The sequence below is a fragment of the Dromaius novaehollandiae genome, chromosome 4 (genome assembly GCF_036370855.1).
Source record: "Dromaius novaehollandiae isolate bDroNov1 chromosome 4, bDroNov1.hap1, whole genome shotgun sequence".
Lineage (NCBI taxonomy): Eukaryota > Metazoa > Chordata > Aves > Casuariiformes > Dromaiidae > Dromaius > Dromaius novaehollandiae.
The window spans coordinates 1,148,246-1,162,985 of NC_088101.1; the positions used below are offsets into that span (position 1 = coordinate 1,148,246).

At 58.3% G+C, this 14,740-nt stretch overlaps 2 protein-coding genes across 2 annotated transcripts; both read left to right on the forward strand.

Moving 5' to 3' along the window:
- The first annotated feature begins 3,928 nt into the window (after positions 1–3,928).
- On the forward strand, positions 3,929–7,577 carry LOC135328070 (interferon-inducible GTPase 5-like). The gene is made up of 2 exons (XM_064510227.1): positions 3,929–4,152; positions 5,150–7,577. Exons 1-2 carry the CDS (start codon positions 4,004–4,006, stop codon positions 6,483–6,485), a joined length of 1,485 nt encoding a protein of 494 aa, XP_064366297.1. The 5' UTR covers positions 3,929–4,003; the 3' UTR covers positions 6,486–7,577.
- A 2,998-nt stretch (positions 7,578–10,575) lies between these two features.
- LOC135328072 (interferon-inducible GTPase 5-like) lies at positions 10,576–14,740 on the forward strand. The gene is made up of 2 exons (XM_064510228.1): positions 10,576–11,315; positions 12,313–14,740. Exon 2 carries the CDS (start codon positions 12,344–12,346, stop codon positions 13,646–13,648), a length of 1,305 nt encoding a protein of 434 aa, XP_064366298.1. The 5' UTR covers positions 10,576–11,315; positions 12,313–12,343; the 3' UTR covers positions 13,649–14,740.

Genomic DNA, 14,740 nt, shown 5'->3' on the forward strand with positions numbered 1-14,740 from the left:
CTGTGGAAGTCTCTTGCCCTAGATCTGACCCAGCTTGCTGAGAAGCAAGTGCTGCTTTAGTTTGCAGAAGGGGGAGAAAGGCAATTTTGACCAGAGGAGCGGCTCGGATCTTTGCCTCATCCAGGCACCTGTGCTCCGGCTGTGCAAGCGTGCCCAGAGCAATGCTGCCTGTAGGTGAGATGGCTGTGCCAGAAAATCCCCCCTTCCATGTCGGCTGCTCCTCCCGCAGCAAACACACAAGCAGCTGGACCGGGGGAGAGTCTCGCTGTAGCAGGTAGGAAAACGTAGCAAGTGCTGATGTTGCCGGGACATTATCCGGCAGTTGTTTAGAGTGAGGGGCAGGAAGACAAGAGTGCTAAGGCCTCGCTCAGGACGTTCTTGGCAAAGATTGCATGGATTTGGATTTGGTCTGGTATGGGACTACCTGGAGAAAGCACTCCAAAGAGCCAGTCCCTCCCCAGAGCACCACCAGCATGACACCTTCTTTAGCCAAATTCGTACCAAATTCTGTGGCTACGTGAGCACGGGCACAGACCTCAAGGCAGCTGGCCGGGGCACTGTGTAATGCCCTGCTAGCGATTGCTTAGATGCATCATGATGAAGGACCGCAAGGTTGTGCCTTTGGGAATTCTGGGTATGTGCTGCTTCCCTGCGGTGGCTTCAGAGGAGCTGTTGGAAGCAGCGAGGGCCCCATTCTCTAGCAGTGCTCATGCTGCTGAGTGCCAAATGCTTACTGTTTGTGTAGCAGCAAGACTTTGCCTAAAGCACCCGAGAGCTGGTGGAAAAACCTGCTTGAGAATGACATGTGTCTGGGGATTTCCCGCATGCTTTCCCTCTGCTCAAACCTCCTCTGGACCTGTGTGAGCTGGAGAGTCAGCTCCCGTGCTTGGGATGTCAGCTCCCGTGCTTGGGATTTTCCCCTCTCGGAGTATTGCCTTGACGGAAGGGTTAGAAAGCCTGTCTGCACAGGGCTCGCGTGTTCCCCCGCTGAGGACATGGGCAGATGTCCCCCACAGTTCAGGCCTTTCCCCTTTGGAAGCTGTTGCAACAGCCGTTCCAGGCTGCACAGACGGCCGGGGCTCCCAGCAAAGCCGCGGGGGACGTGAGCGGAGGGAGAGCAAAGAGGGGCTCTTCCCTTCCCCACCAGACACACTCTCCCAAAGAAATGCGCTGGCTGGGGGACCTTCTGCTGACTCCTTCCCTTACTCCCGCATAGGCAGAGAGGAGCTGGCTCGCGTGCTCGCGCTCTCAGGCCTCTGAGCCCATCGCCCTTGTATTGCCCAAGCCCTGCCTGCCAGAGAAAGTGAAAGCAGAAAACCTGCAAGAGGGAAGAAATGTAAACCGGAGTGCCTGGTCTGGGGCCAGAAGGACTTTGCTTTCCTGCCCTTGGGTGAGGTTTTGTTGCCTTTCAGGGTGTGGTGGCTGTGTGTCTGACTCTGCCTGGGCTGTGCCTCCTCCTCCCGCTCCCAGCGTCTCCTCCGCGCAGCCTTTAGCTGAGGGGCAGCGGTTCTGGCTGCCCCAGGTCGCCTGAGGACCAGCTCGCCCTTGGTGCCGGGAAGGCGATGGAGAAGAGCCCAGGCAAGCTGTGGGAGGGGGTCCGTGGCTGAGGACGGGTGCCCCCGGCTTCTTCTCCATCACCGTCTGCAGCCCCAAACGCTGCTTTATAGCACAGCCAGGCATCCACATTGGCCCTGGCAGGCCAGGAGCCCTGCCTCACGCTCCCTTTCCCGCCTCGGTGGTGCGAGGCAGTTGCTTTCTGGTGAAGCAAAACCTTAGCCCTGCTCCCGGCCGCCGCACCCCAGTCTGCTCCGCGCAACACCGACTTCACGGGCTCCTTGTCCGTCGTCTGCGTCCTGCAGTGGTGACCAGGCCGGGTCTCCTCCCCAAGAGACCCTTGGGGCCTCCTCTCCCCTCCTAGAGAAGGAGGTTCAGAAACTGCAAGGCCTGTGCTAAGTCAGCTGGCACGCACAGGGCCTGCGTGGTGCAGACAGCTTTCCCGCCGGGGATTACAAACCTCATCCCTGCAGACCCAGTCGTTTTTCTCCTAGCTCACGCCCAGCAGAGAGGCAGGATGAGAGCCCGACCCCAGAGGTCTGCTCCCTTCCCCCACGGGACCCTGGCAAGGAGGAGGCTCTGCTGGCACCGGTGGAGAGCAGGGGCAGAGGGGGCAGCCTGGCCGCAGGGGTGACCTGCACCCGTGGCCTCACTGCGCCGTGCTGGAGATGCCTTTGTGAGAAGAGGGTGCATGGGGCAGGGTGGGAGCGTCCGCGCCTGGCCCCAGGGGGAGGTGTGTGGGGAGCCCAGGGCTGCTCCAGGTGCCAGGGCGGAGAGCTCCCCTCCCCGGAGGGAGGATGAAGGCACGCTGCGTCCTGGGCGGCACCAGCGACCACGTACAGCCAGCGGATGTGTTACAAGACAACCCTGGGAAGCTCAGAAAGAATGTTTGAACTAGGTAGATTAGGATAACTTCTGACATGAAGTATAAAACTTGCTTAGCATGAGTAGCTGAAATAAATCCGCACACTTGCTTAGCATGAGTAGCTAAATTTGCTGAAGCCTTAGGCCGCACTCCTCGTTCAGTAAGAAAGGGCCCCAGAGCTGGTGCAGGCTGGGAAGATAAGGGAGTTACAAGCAGTCTGCATTCCTGTGCCCCACACTCCGAAAGGGAGGATGTCGAGGCTTTGAAATAAGGCCTGCTTGGGCGCCAGGACCTTGGGAAGCAAAACCTCCTCTCACTGCTGAAACAGTGTTAATTAAGGGGTCTGGACTACCTCCCCCTTGTCAGGACTTTGGGAGATAACACCTTGAGAGACAGGGGTGGGACCCGGGGAATGAAGAAATCACTAACCAATCAGTGTAAAAGGGAAAGTCGCAAATCTGGCAATTTGTTTCTATAAATGCTACCTGAAAAGTTGTGGGGGTGTGCTTGATTTGTGGGAAACCACCGAGCACCCAGGCTGGCGCAACTCTGAAATAAATAAGCAAATGTCTCTCCTGAGTGTGCAATTATTGGCTTATTGCGCACCGGGCAACGTATCCGCTTTTCGGACAACAGATGAAGTGATGAGATTATTGCACACTGTTGGGTGCTTGTTTGGCCACACCTGGACAACTGTGTCCAGTCTCGGTCCCTCCTGTTCAAGAGAGACATTGCAAATGGGAGAGCATCTGGCAGAGGGCCAGCAAGGTGGTTAGAGGGCTGGAGAACTTGCCTATGGAGAAAAGCTGAAGGATTTGGGTCTATTGCAGCCTGGAGAAGCTCGAGCTGCTGGGGATCTAATCGCAGTGTGCCGGTTCCTACGTGGGAGTTACAGAGGAGCAGAGAGCCCTGTCTTCATAAGGATGGATGGTGACAGGAGAAGCAGCAGCAGGCACAGGCTTTTTTGGGGGGAAAATGCTGCTAGATATGAGGAAAAAAATCCCTCACCGTAAGAACAATGGACCAGTGGAAAAGAAAGGCCAGAGAAGTGGTGGACTCCCGGTCCCTGGCAATATTCAAGGCTCACCTTGACAGGGCTCTGGAAAACCTAATTGAAGGCCCTGCTTCCCAAGAGAAAGTCAGACCAGATGATCTCCAGAGGACCCTTCCAACCTGGACTTTTCTGGGATCCAATGTCCCAGAGCAGGGGCCAACACAGGCCAAGCAAGACAGGCCTGTGGGTCAGGCTCTTGGAGGGTGACCGCAGGAGAGGCCGTCTGGGGCTGTGCTGCCCCTGAGGGCTAGGGGCCCTCTGCAAGAGCCCAGACGATACCCACTGCTGGCAGGACTGCCGTGGGGAGTCAGCGTGGCAGGAGCAGCGGGGGGAGCTGGCTGTGCACGCGGGCTCCCTCCTGCCCTTCCTGCCTGCTGCAGGAACCTGCCCTTAGTGAGCAGGGAGACTTTTCCCCGCCAGCGGAGCTGCCTTCCCTGGCTTTGTGGAGGAAACTCCCACGGGTGGTTTGTCAGGAGCCTCCTTAAAGGCAAACCCAGCCCTCTTGGCTGCATGTCACACCTGGGCTGAACATGCAAACTCAGAGAGAGCAGGAGAGTGCAGGGAGGGAAGGAGAGCGGGAGCACAAGGCTTGTGTGGGCCAGCCAGGAGCCTTTTGTTCGTCCTCAGCTGCCGCCCGGAGGTGTGAAAGCTCCCTTGGGCAGCCCAGCCCAGGCGCCAGGTACTGCTGCAGAGGTGTGAGGGAGCGAGGGTGTGGGCAGCGTCCTCGGGGGATGAGGCAGAGGTTGTGCTGTGTTTGTCGGGGGAAGAAGAGCAGAATGCCAGTTTCCATGGGACTGGGGTTGTCTGGAAGTTGATGGTCCAGAGGAGCAAATTGGAGCAGGCAGTTTTGTGCTGCCTCCACCTCCATGCCCGCCTACCCCCTTCTTGTTATGACCTGGAAGGTCTTGCTTTCCAGAGGGCTTCAGTCTCCCTGGAGGACATGTGTCTCCTTGCAGGGAGTGTGTGTGATTGCAGCAGCGCATCTCTTAGGTCCCAGCAGCCCCCCATCTGGCACCCTGTGCTCAGAGCTGCCCCCAGCTCCACGAGTGGCGGAAGCAAGTCCCGCCTGCGCGAGGGCTGGGGCTGGGCTTGGGGCTGCCCTAGAGGGGTCTGCGTGTGCGGAGATGAAGCCATGGTCCCCGAGGGAGGTCGGGCCGGTTCACGTGGTGGTTCTTACTGTGCTGTGCCTGGTCCTGGTGCAGGGGCTGAGGTTTCCCTGAGCTCTTCAAGCAGCCAGCAAGAGACGGGACCCTCCGGGCCACCCCGCTCTGGGCTCCCCCAGCCCACCTGCCCCATGCTTGGGCCCATTTCCCGGCAGTGCGCTCTGAGACAAGGCACCCCCCTCCACCCAGCCGTTGTCCCTCAGCTCTGAGGCAGCCCCCAAATGCCTCTTCTGCTGCTTCCTCACCCCATCCCAGCTCTCGTCCCTCTTCTGCAGCCCCACAGCACCTTGGCCCAGGCTCCCCAGGGCTCCTTCTGCCTCCCAGCATGCACAGCCTCAGGGTCCTTCCTTGTACCCCAGGCTTGGCTGGGCTTCACCGTGGCCGGCACGGGGGGAGCAGGGATGCTGGACAGGCTGCTTTGGTGCCCACGCTCTGCCTGGGGCTCACGCCTTGTGCTCAGTTCCTCTTTCTGCTGCTGCAAATGGAAAGAGAAAGCCTCTGCTCTTCTTCCAGGCTGACCGGACACCCACTCACTGCAGCCGCCATGGCCAGCGCTGACGCAGACTTGGAGGCGGAGGCACTTCCCCATATTTCTGAAGGAGACGTGAATGAGATAAGGGCTGCAGTAGAGAAAGGAGACCTCACAGCAGCAGCTACAAAAGCCCAGGAGATCCTGGCTAATGAAGAAAAGATCCAGCTCCACATTGCTGTAACAGGAGAGTCAGGCTCCGGGAAATCGTCTTTCATCAATGCCGTGCGTGGCCTGCAGGACCATGAGGAGGGTGCAGCTGAGGTTGGAGTGACAGAGACAACGGTGCAGTGCAGCCCTTATCCTTGCCCCCAGGACTCCCACGTGACTTTCTGGGACCTGCCCGGCATTGGGACACCCAATTTCAGACCAGACACCTACCTGCAGCAGGTGCAGTTCGACCGCTATGACTTCTTCATCATCATCTCCTCCAGCCGCTTCACATGCAATGCTGCGATTCTGGCAGAGGCAATTCAGGCTCGGGGGAAGCATTTCTACTTTGTGCGCTCCAAGGTGGATCAGGACGTGAGCAATGAGCAAAGACTCTACGATGAGGAGGGAGTCCTGAAGGCCAAAGGGAAGAAAGCTCCTGCGACCCGGTCACAGCGCTATGATGAGAGGACAGTTCTGGATAGGATCCGTCAGGACTGTGAAAGTAACTTGACAGAGCTGGGCATAAACTCCCCTCAAGTCTTTCTTGTCTGCAGGGATGGTTTTGGCAGGAAGTACGATGGTCCCAGACTGTTGTGGACCTTCCTGGATGATCTGCCAAGCCAGAAGAAACTCAGCTTCCTACGGTCCCTGGCCAACACTTCAAAGGAGGTGCTGAGAAAGAAGAAGGAGGAGCTGATGAAGTATGTCTGGCTGAAAAGCCTTGCGTCATGTGGAGCATCTGCTGTTCCCATCCCTGGTCTCTCTACCGCTGTTGATATTGCAATCCTGGTGACATCCCTGCAAGAGTACTGCCGGACCTTTGGCCTGGCTGAGGACTCCCTCCAGAAACTTGCAGAGCAGGTGGACAAGCCTGTTGAGGAGCTGAAGGCTGTCATGAGGTCCCCCCTGCACCACGAAATATCCAAGGATCTTGTAATGAAGCTGTTGACCAAAAGCTTTGGGGGTGCTGTGCAATATCCACTGCTTGTGTTAAAATCCATCCCCATAGTGGGGGCTGTGATAGGCTGTCTGTTGTCGGCAGCAATTGCTTTCCCTAGCACGTTCTTTCTGTTGAGGAATTTCCTGTCTGATGCTGCTGCTGATGCCGAACGTATTCTGCAGCGGGCTTTAGAGGGGACGAGTCAGAATAGCCCAAAGGGGAGCTGAGCACAAAGTGTGTGAAAGGAATGTGGGGAGCTCCCAAGAGCAGAGGGGAGAGGGGCTGAGTCCGGCCATCTGCATTCTGCACGGGTGGCCAATGCCTTGCTGTCTGGAAGTGCTGCGGGGTGCTCTGGTGGTGCCGGGGAGTGGGGTGAACTGCTGAAGCGCTGTGTGTCTTGGCACCAGGACAGCTCAGGAGCAGTGTGACCAAGGGGACGCAGAGGTGGGCATAGCAGGAGACGTTCTCACCTGGAAGCTCTGTGGTCCAGGAGGAGCCGCTCGGGAGGAGCGTCTGGGCAGAGAGGCATCTCCTTTGGGAGCCACTTGAGGGCTGGGGCTCTCCAGCATAGATGCCGAGGGAGGCTGGGGACAGGCCTGTGTGTTGGGTGAAGTCCCCAGCCACGTGTCCCTGGTGCTAGCGCTGGGGTGCAGGCTCAGATTACAATCTCTGCCTCGAGGAGGCCACCAGTGATTATTCCCTGAGGCTCTGCTTCTGAAGAGCTGACGGACAGTCCGGTTAAGGAGAAGTCTTGCAGCCCGGAGAACAAAGATCCTGCACCATGTGGCAGGGATGCCTCTCTCCAGCGTGGCTGCCTGCAGGGCAGATGTCTCCACTGGGGCTGGTGTGCTGCCTTCCGCGTCGCTGAGGAGAAACCAGCTGCTCTGGGAGTCTGCGAGTCCCAGACCCAAGTCCACGTCTGCCCTTGGCCACATGCATCCTCAGTGCCCACTTTGGCCTTCTGCCTGGCTGCCCCAGCAGCTGCCATCTGCTTTCCCCAAAGGTGACACACCCAAACCCACAAAACACCCCCCCGTCCCAGCTTGGCCATGAGGTGCCAGCCCCATGGAGCCCTCAGGGGCTGCATGCTACCCTTGCCATGCACACCTCGCCCTTCTTGGCGCTGCCCCTCTCCCTTGGACGCCCCTGCCATCTCCCCCTGGGATGGTCAGTGCTCCAGGCTAGGGAGGACTCTCTCTGCTCTTCATTTGCACCACGTGTGTCGTGGGGACAACCCAGGACACAGCCTCTCCTGCCTGCTCCGGGGTGCTGCTGCGCGGCCGTCACAGCAGTAAAATAAAGTACACTTAGAACAGCCACTGTGGAAGTCTCTTGCCCTAGATCTGACCCAGCTTGCTGAGAAGCAAGTGCTGCTTTAGTTTGCAGAAGGGGGAGAAAGGCAATTTTGACCAGAGGAGCGGCTCGGATCTTTGCCTCATCCAGGCACCTGTGCTCCGGCTGTGCAAGCGTGCCCAGAGCAATGCTGCCTGTAGGTGAGATGGCTGTGCCAGAAAATCCCCCCTTCCATGTCGGCTGCTCCTGCCGCAGCAAACACACAAGCAGCTGGACCGGGGGAGAGTCTCGCTGTAGCAGGTAGGAAAACGTAGCAAGTGCTGATGTTGCCGGGACATTATCCGGCAGTTGTTTAGAGTGAGGGGCAGGAAGACAAGAGTGCTAAGGCCTCGCTCAGGACGTTCTTGGCAAAGATTGCATGGATTTGGATTTGGTCTGGTATGGGACTACCTGGAGAAAGCACTCCAAAGAGCCAGTCCCTCCCCAGAGCACCACCAGCATGACACCTTCTTTAGCCAAATTCGTACCAAATTCTGTGGCTACGTGAGCACGGGCACAGACCTCAAGGCAGCTGGCCGGGGCACTGTGTAATGCCCTGCTAGCGATTGCTTAGATGCATCATGATGAAGGACCGCAAGGTTGTGCCTTTGGGAATTCTGGGTATGTGCTGCTTCCCTGCGGTGGCTTCAGAGGAGCTGTTGGAAGCAGCGAGGGCCCCATTCTCTAGCAGTGCTCATGCTGCTGAGTGCCAAATGCTTACTGTTTGTGTAGCAGCAAGACTTTGCCTAAAGCACCCGAGAGCTGGTGGAAAAACCTGCTTGAGAATGATGTGGCTGGGGATTTCCCGCATGCTTTCCCTCTGCTCAAACCTCCTCTGGACCTGTGTGAGCTGGAGAGTCAGCTCCCGTGCTTGGGATGTCAGCTCCCGTGCTTGGGATTTTCCCCTCTCGGAGTATTGCCTTGACGGAAGGGTTAGAAAGCCTGTCTGCACAGGGCTCGCGTGTTCCCCCGCTGAGGACATGGGCAGATGTCCCCCACAGTTCAGGCCTTTCCCCTTTGGAAGCTGTTGCAACAGCCGTTCCAGGCTGCACAGACGGCCGGGGCTCCCAGCAAAGCCGCGGGGGACGTGAGCGGAGGGAGAGCAAAGAGGGGCTCTTCCCTTCCCCACCAGACACACTCTCCCAAAGAAATGCGCTGGCTGGGGGACCTTCTGCTGACTCCTTCCCTTACTCCCGCATAGGCAGAGAGGAGCTGGCTCGCGTGCTCGCGCTCTCAGGCCTCTGAGCCCATCGCCCTTGTATTGCCCAAGCCCTGCCTGCCAGAGAAAGTGAAAGCAGAAAACCTGCAAGAGGGAAGAAATGTAAACCGGAGTGCCTGGTCTGGGGCCGGAAGGACTTTGCTTTCCTGCCCTTGGGTGAGGTTTTGTTGCCTTTCAGGGTGTGGTGGCTGTGTGTCTGACTCTGCCTGGGCTGTGCCTCCTCCTCCCGCTCCCAGCGTCTCCTCCGCGCAGCCTTTAGCTGAGGGGCAGCGGTTCTGGCTGCCCCAGGTCGCCTGAGGACCAGCTCGCCCTTGGTGCCGGGAAGGCGATGGAGAAGAGCCCAGGCAAGCTGTGGGAGGGGGTCCGTGGCTGAGGACGGGTGCCCCCGGCTTCTTCTCCATCACCGTCTGCAGCCCCAAACGCTGCTTTATAGCACAGCCAGGCATCCACATTGGCCCTGGCAGGCCAGGAGCCCTGCCTCACGCTCCCTTTCCCGCCTCGGTGGTGCGAGGCAGTTGCTTTCTGGTGAAGCAAAACCTTAGCCCTGCTCCCGGCCGCCGCACCCCAGTCTGCTCCGCGCAACACCGACTTCACGGGCTCCTTGTCCGTTGTCTGCGTCCTGCAGTGGTGACCAGGCCGGGTCTCCTCCGCAAGAGACCCTTGGGGCCTCCTCTCCCCTCCTAGAGAAGGAGGTTCAGAAACTGCAAGGCCTGTGCTAAGTCACCTGGCACGCACAGGGCCTGCGTGGTGCAGACAGCTTTCCTGCCGGGGATTACAAACCTCATCCCTGCAGACCCAGTCGTTTTTCTCCTAGCTCACGCCCAGCAGAGAGTATAAAACTTGCTTAGCATGAGTAGCTGAAATAAATCCGCACACTTGCTTAGCATGAGTAGCTAAATTTGCTGAAGCCTTAGGCCGCACTCCTCGTTCAGTAAGAAAGGGCCCCAGAGCTGGTGCAGGCTGGAAAGATAAGGGAGTTACAAGCAGTCTGCATTCCTGTGCCCCACACTCCGAAAGGGAGGATGTCGAGGCTTTGAAATAAGGCCTGCTTGGGCGCCAGGACCTTGGGAAGCAAAACCTCCTCTCACTGCTGAAACAGTGTTAATTAAGGGGTCTGGACTATCTCCCCCTTGTCAGGACTTTGGGAGATAACACCTTGAGAGACAGGGGTGGGACCCGGGGAATGAAGAAATCACTAACCAATCAGTGTAAAAGGGAAAGTCGCAAATCTGGCAATTTGTTTCTATAAATGCTACCTGAAAAGTTGTGGGGGTGTGCTTGATTTGTGGGAAACCACCGAGCACCCAGGCTGGCGCAACTCTGAAATAAATAAGCAAATGTCTCTCCTGAGTGTGCAATTATTGGCTTATTGCACACCGGGCAACGTATCCGCTTTTCGGACAACAGATGAAGTGATGAGATTATTGCACACTGTTGGGTGCTTGTTTGGCCACACCTGGACAACTGTGTCCAGTCTCGGTCCCTCCTGTTCAAGAGAGACATTGCAAATGGGAGAGCGTCTGGCAGAGGGCCAGCAAGGTGGTTAGAGGGCTGGAGAACTTGCCTATGGAGAAAGGCTGAAGGATTTGGGTCTATTGCAGCCTGGAGAAGCTCGAGCTGCTGGGGATCTAATCGCAGTGTGCCGGTTCCTACGTGGGAGTTACAGAGGAGCGGAGAGCCCTGTCTTCATAAGGATGGATGGTGACAGGAGAAGAAGCAGCAGGCACAGGCTTTTTTGGGGGGAAAATGCTGCTGGATATGAGGAAAAAAATCCCTCACCGTAAGAACAATGGACCAGTGGAAAAGAAAGGCCAGAGAAGTGGTGGACTCCCGGTCCCTGGCAATACTCAAGGCTCGCCTTGACAGGGCTCTGGAAAACCTAATCGAAGGCCCTGCTTCCCAAGAGAAAGTCAGACCAGATGATCTCCAGAGGACCCTTCCAACCTGGACTTCTCTGGGATCCAATGTCCCAGAGCAGGGGCCAACACAGGCCAAGCAAGACAGGCCTGTGGGTCAGGCTCTTGGAGGGTGACCGCAGGAGAGGCCGTCTGGGGCTGTGCTGCCCCTGAGGGCTAGGGGCCCTCTGCAAGAGCCCAGACGATACCCACTGCTGGCAGGACTGCCGTGGGGCGTCAGCGTGGCAGGAGCAGCGGGGGGAGCTGGCTGTGCACGTGGGCTCCCTCCTGCCCTTCCTGCCTGCTGCAGGAACCTGCCCTTAGTGAGCAGGGAGACTTTTCCCCGCCAGCGGAGCTGCCTTCCCTGGCTTTGTGGAGGAAACTCCCGCGGGTGGTTTGTCAGGAGCCTCCTTAAAGGCAAACCCAGCCCTCTTGGCTGCATGTCACACCTGGGCTGAACATGCAAACTCAGAGAGAGAGCAGGAGAGTGCAGGGAGGGAAGGAGAGCGGGAGCACAAGGCTTGTGTGGGCCAGCCAGGAGCCTTTTGTTCGTCCTCAGCTGCCACCCGGAGGTGTGAGAGCTCCCTTGGGCAGCCCAGCCCAGGCGCCAGGTACTGCTGCAGAGGTGTGAGGGAGCGAGGGTGTGGGCAGCGTCCTCGGGGGATGAGGCAGAGGTTGTGCTGTGTTTGTCGGGGGAAGAAGAGCAGAATGCCAGTTTCCATGGGACTGGGGTTGTCTGGAAGTTGATGGTCCAGAGGAGCAAATTGGAGCAGGCAGTTTTGTGCTGCCTCCACCTCCATGCCCGCTCACCCCCTTCTTGTTTTGACCTGGAAGGTCTTGCTTTCCAGAGGGCTTCAGTCTCCCTGGAGGACATGTGTCTCCTTGCAGGGAGTGTGTGTGATTGCAGCAGCGCATCTCTTAGGTCCCAGCAGCCCCCCATCTGGCACCCTGTGCTCAGAGCTGCCCCCAGCTCCACGAGTGGCGGAAGCAAGTCCCGCCTGCGTGAGGGCTGGGGCTGGGCTTGGGGCTGCCCTAGAGGGGTCTGCGTGTGCGGAGATGAAGCCATGGTCCCCGAGGGAGGTCGGGCCGGTTCACGTGGTGGTTCTTACTGTGCTGTGCCTGGTCCTGGTGCAGGGGCTGAGGTTTCCCTGAGCTCTTCAAGCAGCCAGCAAGAGACGGGACCCTCCGGGCCACCCCGCTCGGGGCTCCCCCAGCCCATCTGCCCCATGCTTGGGCCCATTTCCCGGCAGTGCTCTCTGAGACAAGGCACCCCCCTCCACCCAGCCGTTGTCCCTCAGCTCTGAGGCAGCCCCCAAATGCCTCTTCTGCTGCTTCCTCACCCCATCCCAGCCCTCGTCCCTCTTCTGCAGCCCCACAGCACCTTGGCCCAGGCTCCCCAGGGCTCCTTCTGCCTCCCAGCATGCACAGCCTCAGGGTCCTTCCTTGTACCCCAGGCTTGGCTGGGCTTCACCGTGGCCGGCACGGGGGGAGCAGGGATGCTGGACAGGCTGCTTTGGTGCCCACGCTCTGCCTGGGGCTCACGCCTTGTGCTCAGTTCCTCTTTCTGCTGCTGCAAATGGAAAGAGAAAGCCTCTGCTCTTCTTCCAGGCTGACCGGACACCCACTCACTGCAGCCGCCATGGCCAGCGCTGACGCAGACTTGGAGGCGGAGGCACTTCCCCATATTTCTGAAGGAGACGTGAATGAGATAAGGGCTGCAGTAGAGAAAGGAGACCTCACAGCAGCAGCTACAAAAGCCCAGGAGATCCTGGCTAATGAAGAAAAGATCCAGCTCCACATTGCTGTAACAGGAGAGTCAGGCTCCGGGAAATCGTCTTTCATCAATGCCGTGCGTGGCCTGCAGGACCATGAGCAGGGTGCAGCTGAGGTTGGAGTGACAGAGACAACGGTGCAGTGCAGCCCTTATCCTTGCCCCCAGGACTCCCACGTGACTTTCTGGGACCTGCCCGGCATTGGGACACCCAATTTCAGACCAGACACCTACCTGCAGCAGGTGCAGTTCGACCGCTATGACTTCTTCATCATCATCTCCTCCAGCCGCTTCACATGCAATGCTGCGATTCTGGCAGAGGCAATTCAGGCTCGGGGGAAGCATTTCTACTTTGTGCGCTCCAAGGTGGATCAGGACGTGAGCAATGAGCAAAGACTCTACGATGAGGAGGGAGTCCTGAAGGCCAAAGGGAAGAAAGCTACTGCGACCCGGTCACAGCACTATGATGAGAGGACAGTTCTGGATAGGATCCGTCAGGACTGTGAAAGTAACTTGACAGAGCTGGGCATAAGCTCCCCTCAAGTCTTTCTTGTCTGCAGGGATGGTTTTGGCAGGAAGTACGATGGTCCCAGACTGTTGCGGACCTTCCTGGATGATCTGCCAAGCCAGAAGAAACTCAGCTTCCTACGGTCCCTGGCCAACACTTCAAAGGAGGTGCTGAGAAAGAAGAAGGAGGAGCTGATGAAGTATGTCTGGCTGAAAAGCCTTGCGTCCTGTGGAGCATCTGCTGTTCCCATCCCTGGTCTTTCTACCGCTGTTGATATTGCAATCCTGGTGACATCCCTGCAAGAGTACTGCCGGACCTTTGGCCTGGCTGAGGACTCCCTCCAGAAACTTGCAGAGCAGGTGGACAAGCCTGTTGAGGAGCTGAAGGCTGTCATGAGGTCCCCCCTGCACCACGAAATATCCAAGGATCTTGTAATGAAGCTGTTGACCAAAAGCTTTGGGGGTGCTGTGCAATATCCACTGCTTGTGTTAAAATCCATCCCCATAGTGGGGGCTGTGATAGGCTGTCTGTTGTCGGCAGCAATTGCTTTCCCTAGCACGTTCTTTCTGTTGAGGAATTTCCTGTCTGATGCTGCTGCTGATGCCGAACGTATTCTGCAGCGGGCTTTAGAGGGGACGAGTCAGAATAGCCCAAAGGGGAGCTGAGCACAAAGTGTGTGAAAGGAATGTGGGGAGCTCCCAAGAGCAGCGGGGAGAGGGGCTGAGTCCGGCCATCTGCATTCTGCACGGGTGGCCAATGCCTTGCTGTCTGGAAGTGCTGCGGGGTGCTCTGGTGGTGCCGGGGAGTGGGGTGAACTGCTGAAGCGCTGTGTGTCTTGGCACCAGGACAGCTCAGGAGCAGTGTGACCAAGGGGACGCAGAGGTGGGCATAGCAGGAGACGTTCTCACCTGGAAGCTCTGTGGTCCAGGAGGAGCCGCTCGGGAGGAGCGTCTGGGCAGAGAGGCATCTCCTTTGGGAGCCACTTGAGGGCTGGGGCTCTCCAGCATAGATGCCGAGGGAGGCTGGGGACAGGCCTGTGTGTTGGGTGAAGTCCCCAGCCACGTGTCCCTGGTGCTAGCGCTGGGGTGCAGGCTCAGATTACAATCTCTGCCTTGAGGAGGCCACCAGTGATTATTCCCTGAGGCTCTGCTTCTGAAGAGCTGACGGACAGTCCGGTTAAGGAGAAGTCTTGCAGCCCGGAGAACAAAGATCCTGCACCATGTGGCAGGGATGCCTCTCTCCAGCGTGGCTGCCTGCAGGGCAGATGTCTCCACTGGGGCTGGTGTGCTGCCTTCCGCGTCGCTGAGGAGAAACCAGCTGCTCTGGGAGTCTGCGAGTCCCAGACCCAAGTCCACGTCTGCCCTTGGCCACATGCATCCTCAGTGCCCACTTTGGCCTTCTGCCTGGCTGCCCCAGCAGCTGCCATCTGCTTTCCCCAAAGGTGACACACCCAAACCCACAAAACACCCCCCCGTCCCAGCTTGGCCATGAGGTGCCAGCCCCATGGAGCCCTCAGGGGCTGCATGCTACCCTTGCCATGCACACCTCGCCCTTCTTGGCGCTGCCCCTCTCCCTTGGACGCCCCTGCCATCTCCCCCTGGGATGGTCAGTGCTCCAGGCTAGGGAGGACTCTCTCTGCTCTTCATTTGCACCACGTGTGTCGTGGGGACAACCCAGGACACAGCCGCTCCTGCCTGCTCCGGGGTGCTGCTGCGCGGCCGTCACAGCAGTAAAATAAAGTACACTTAGAACAGCCA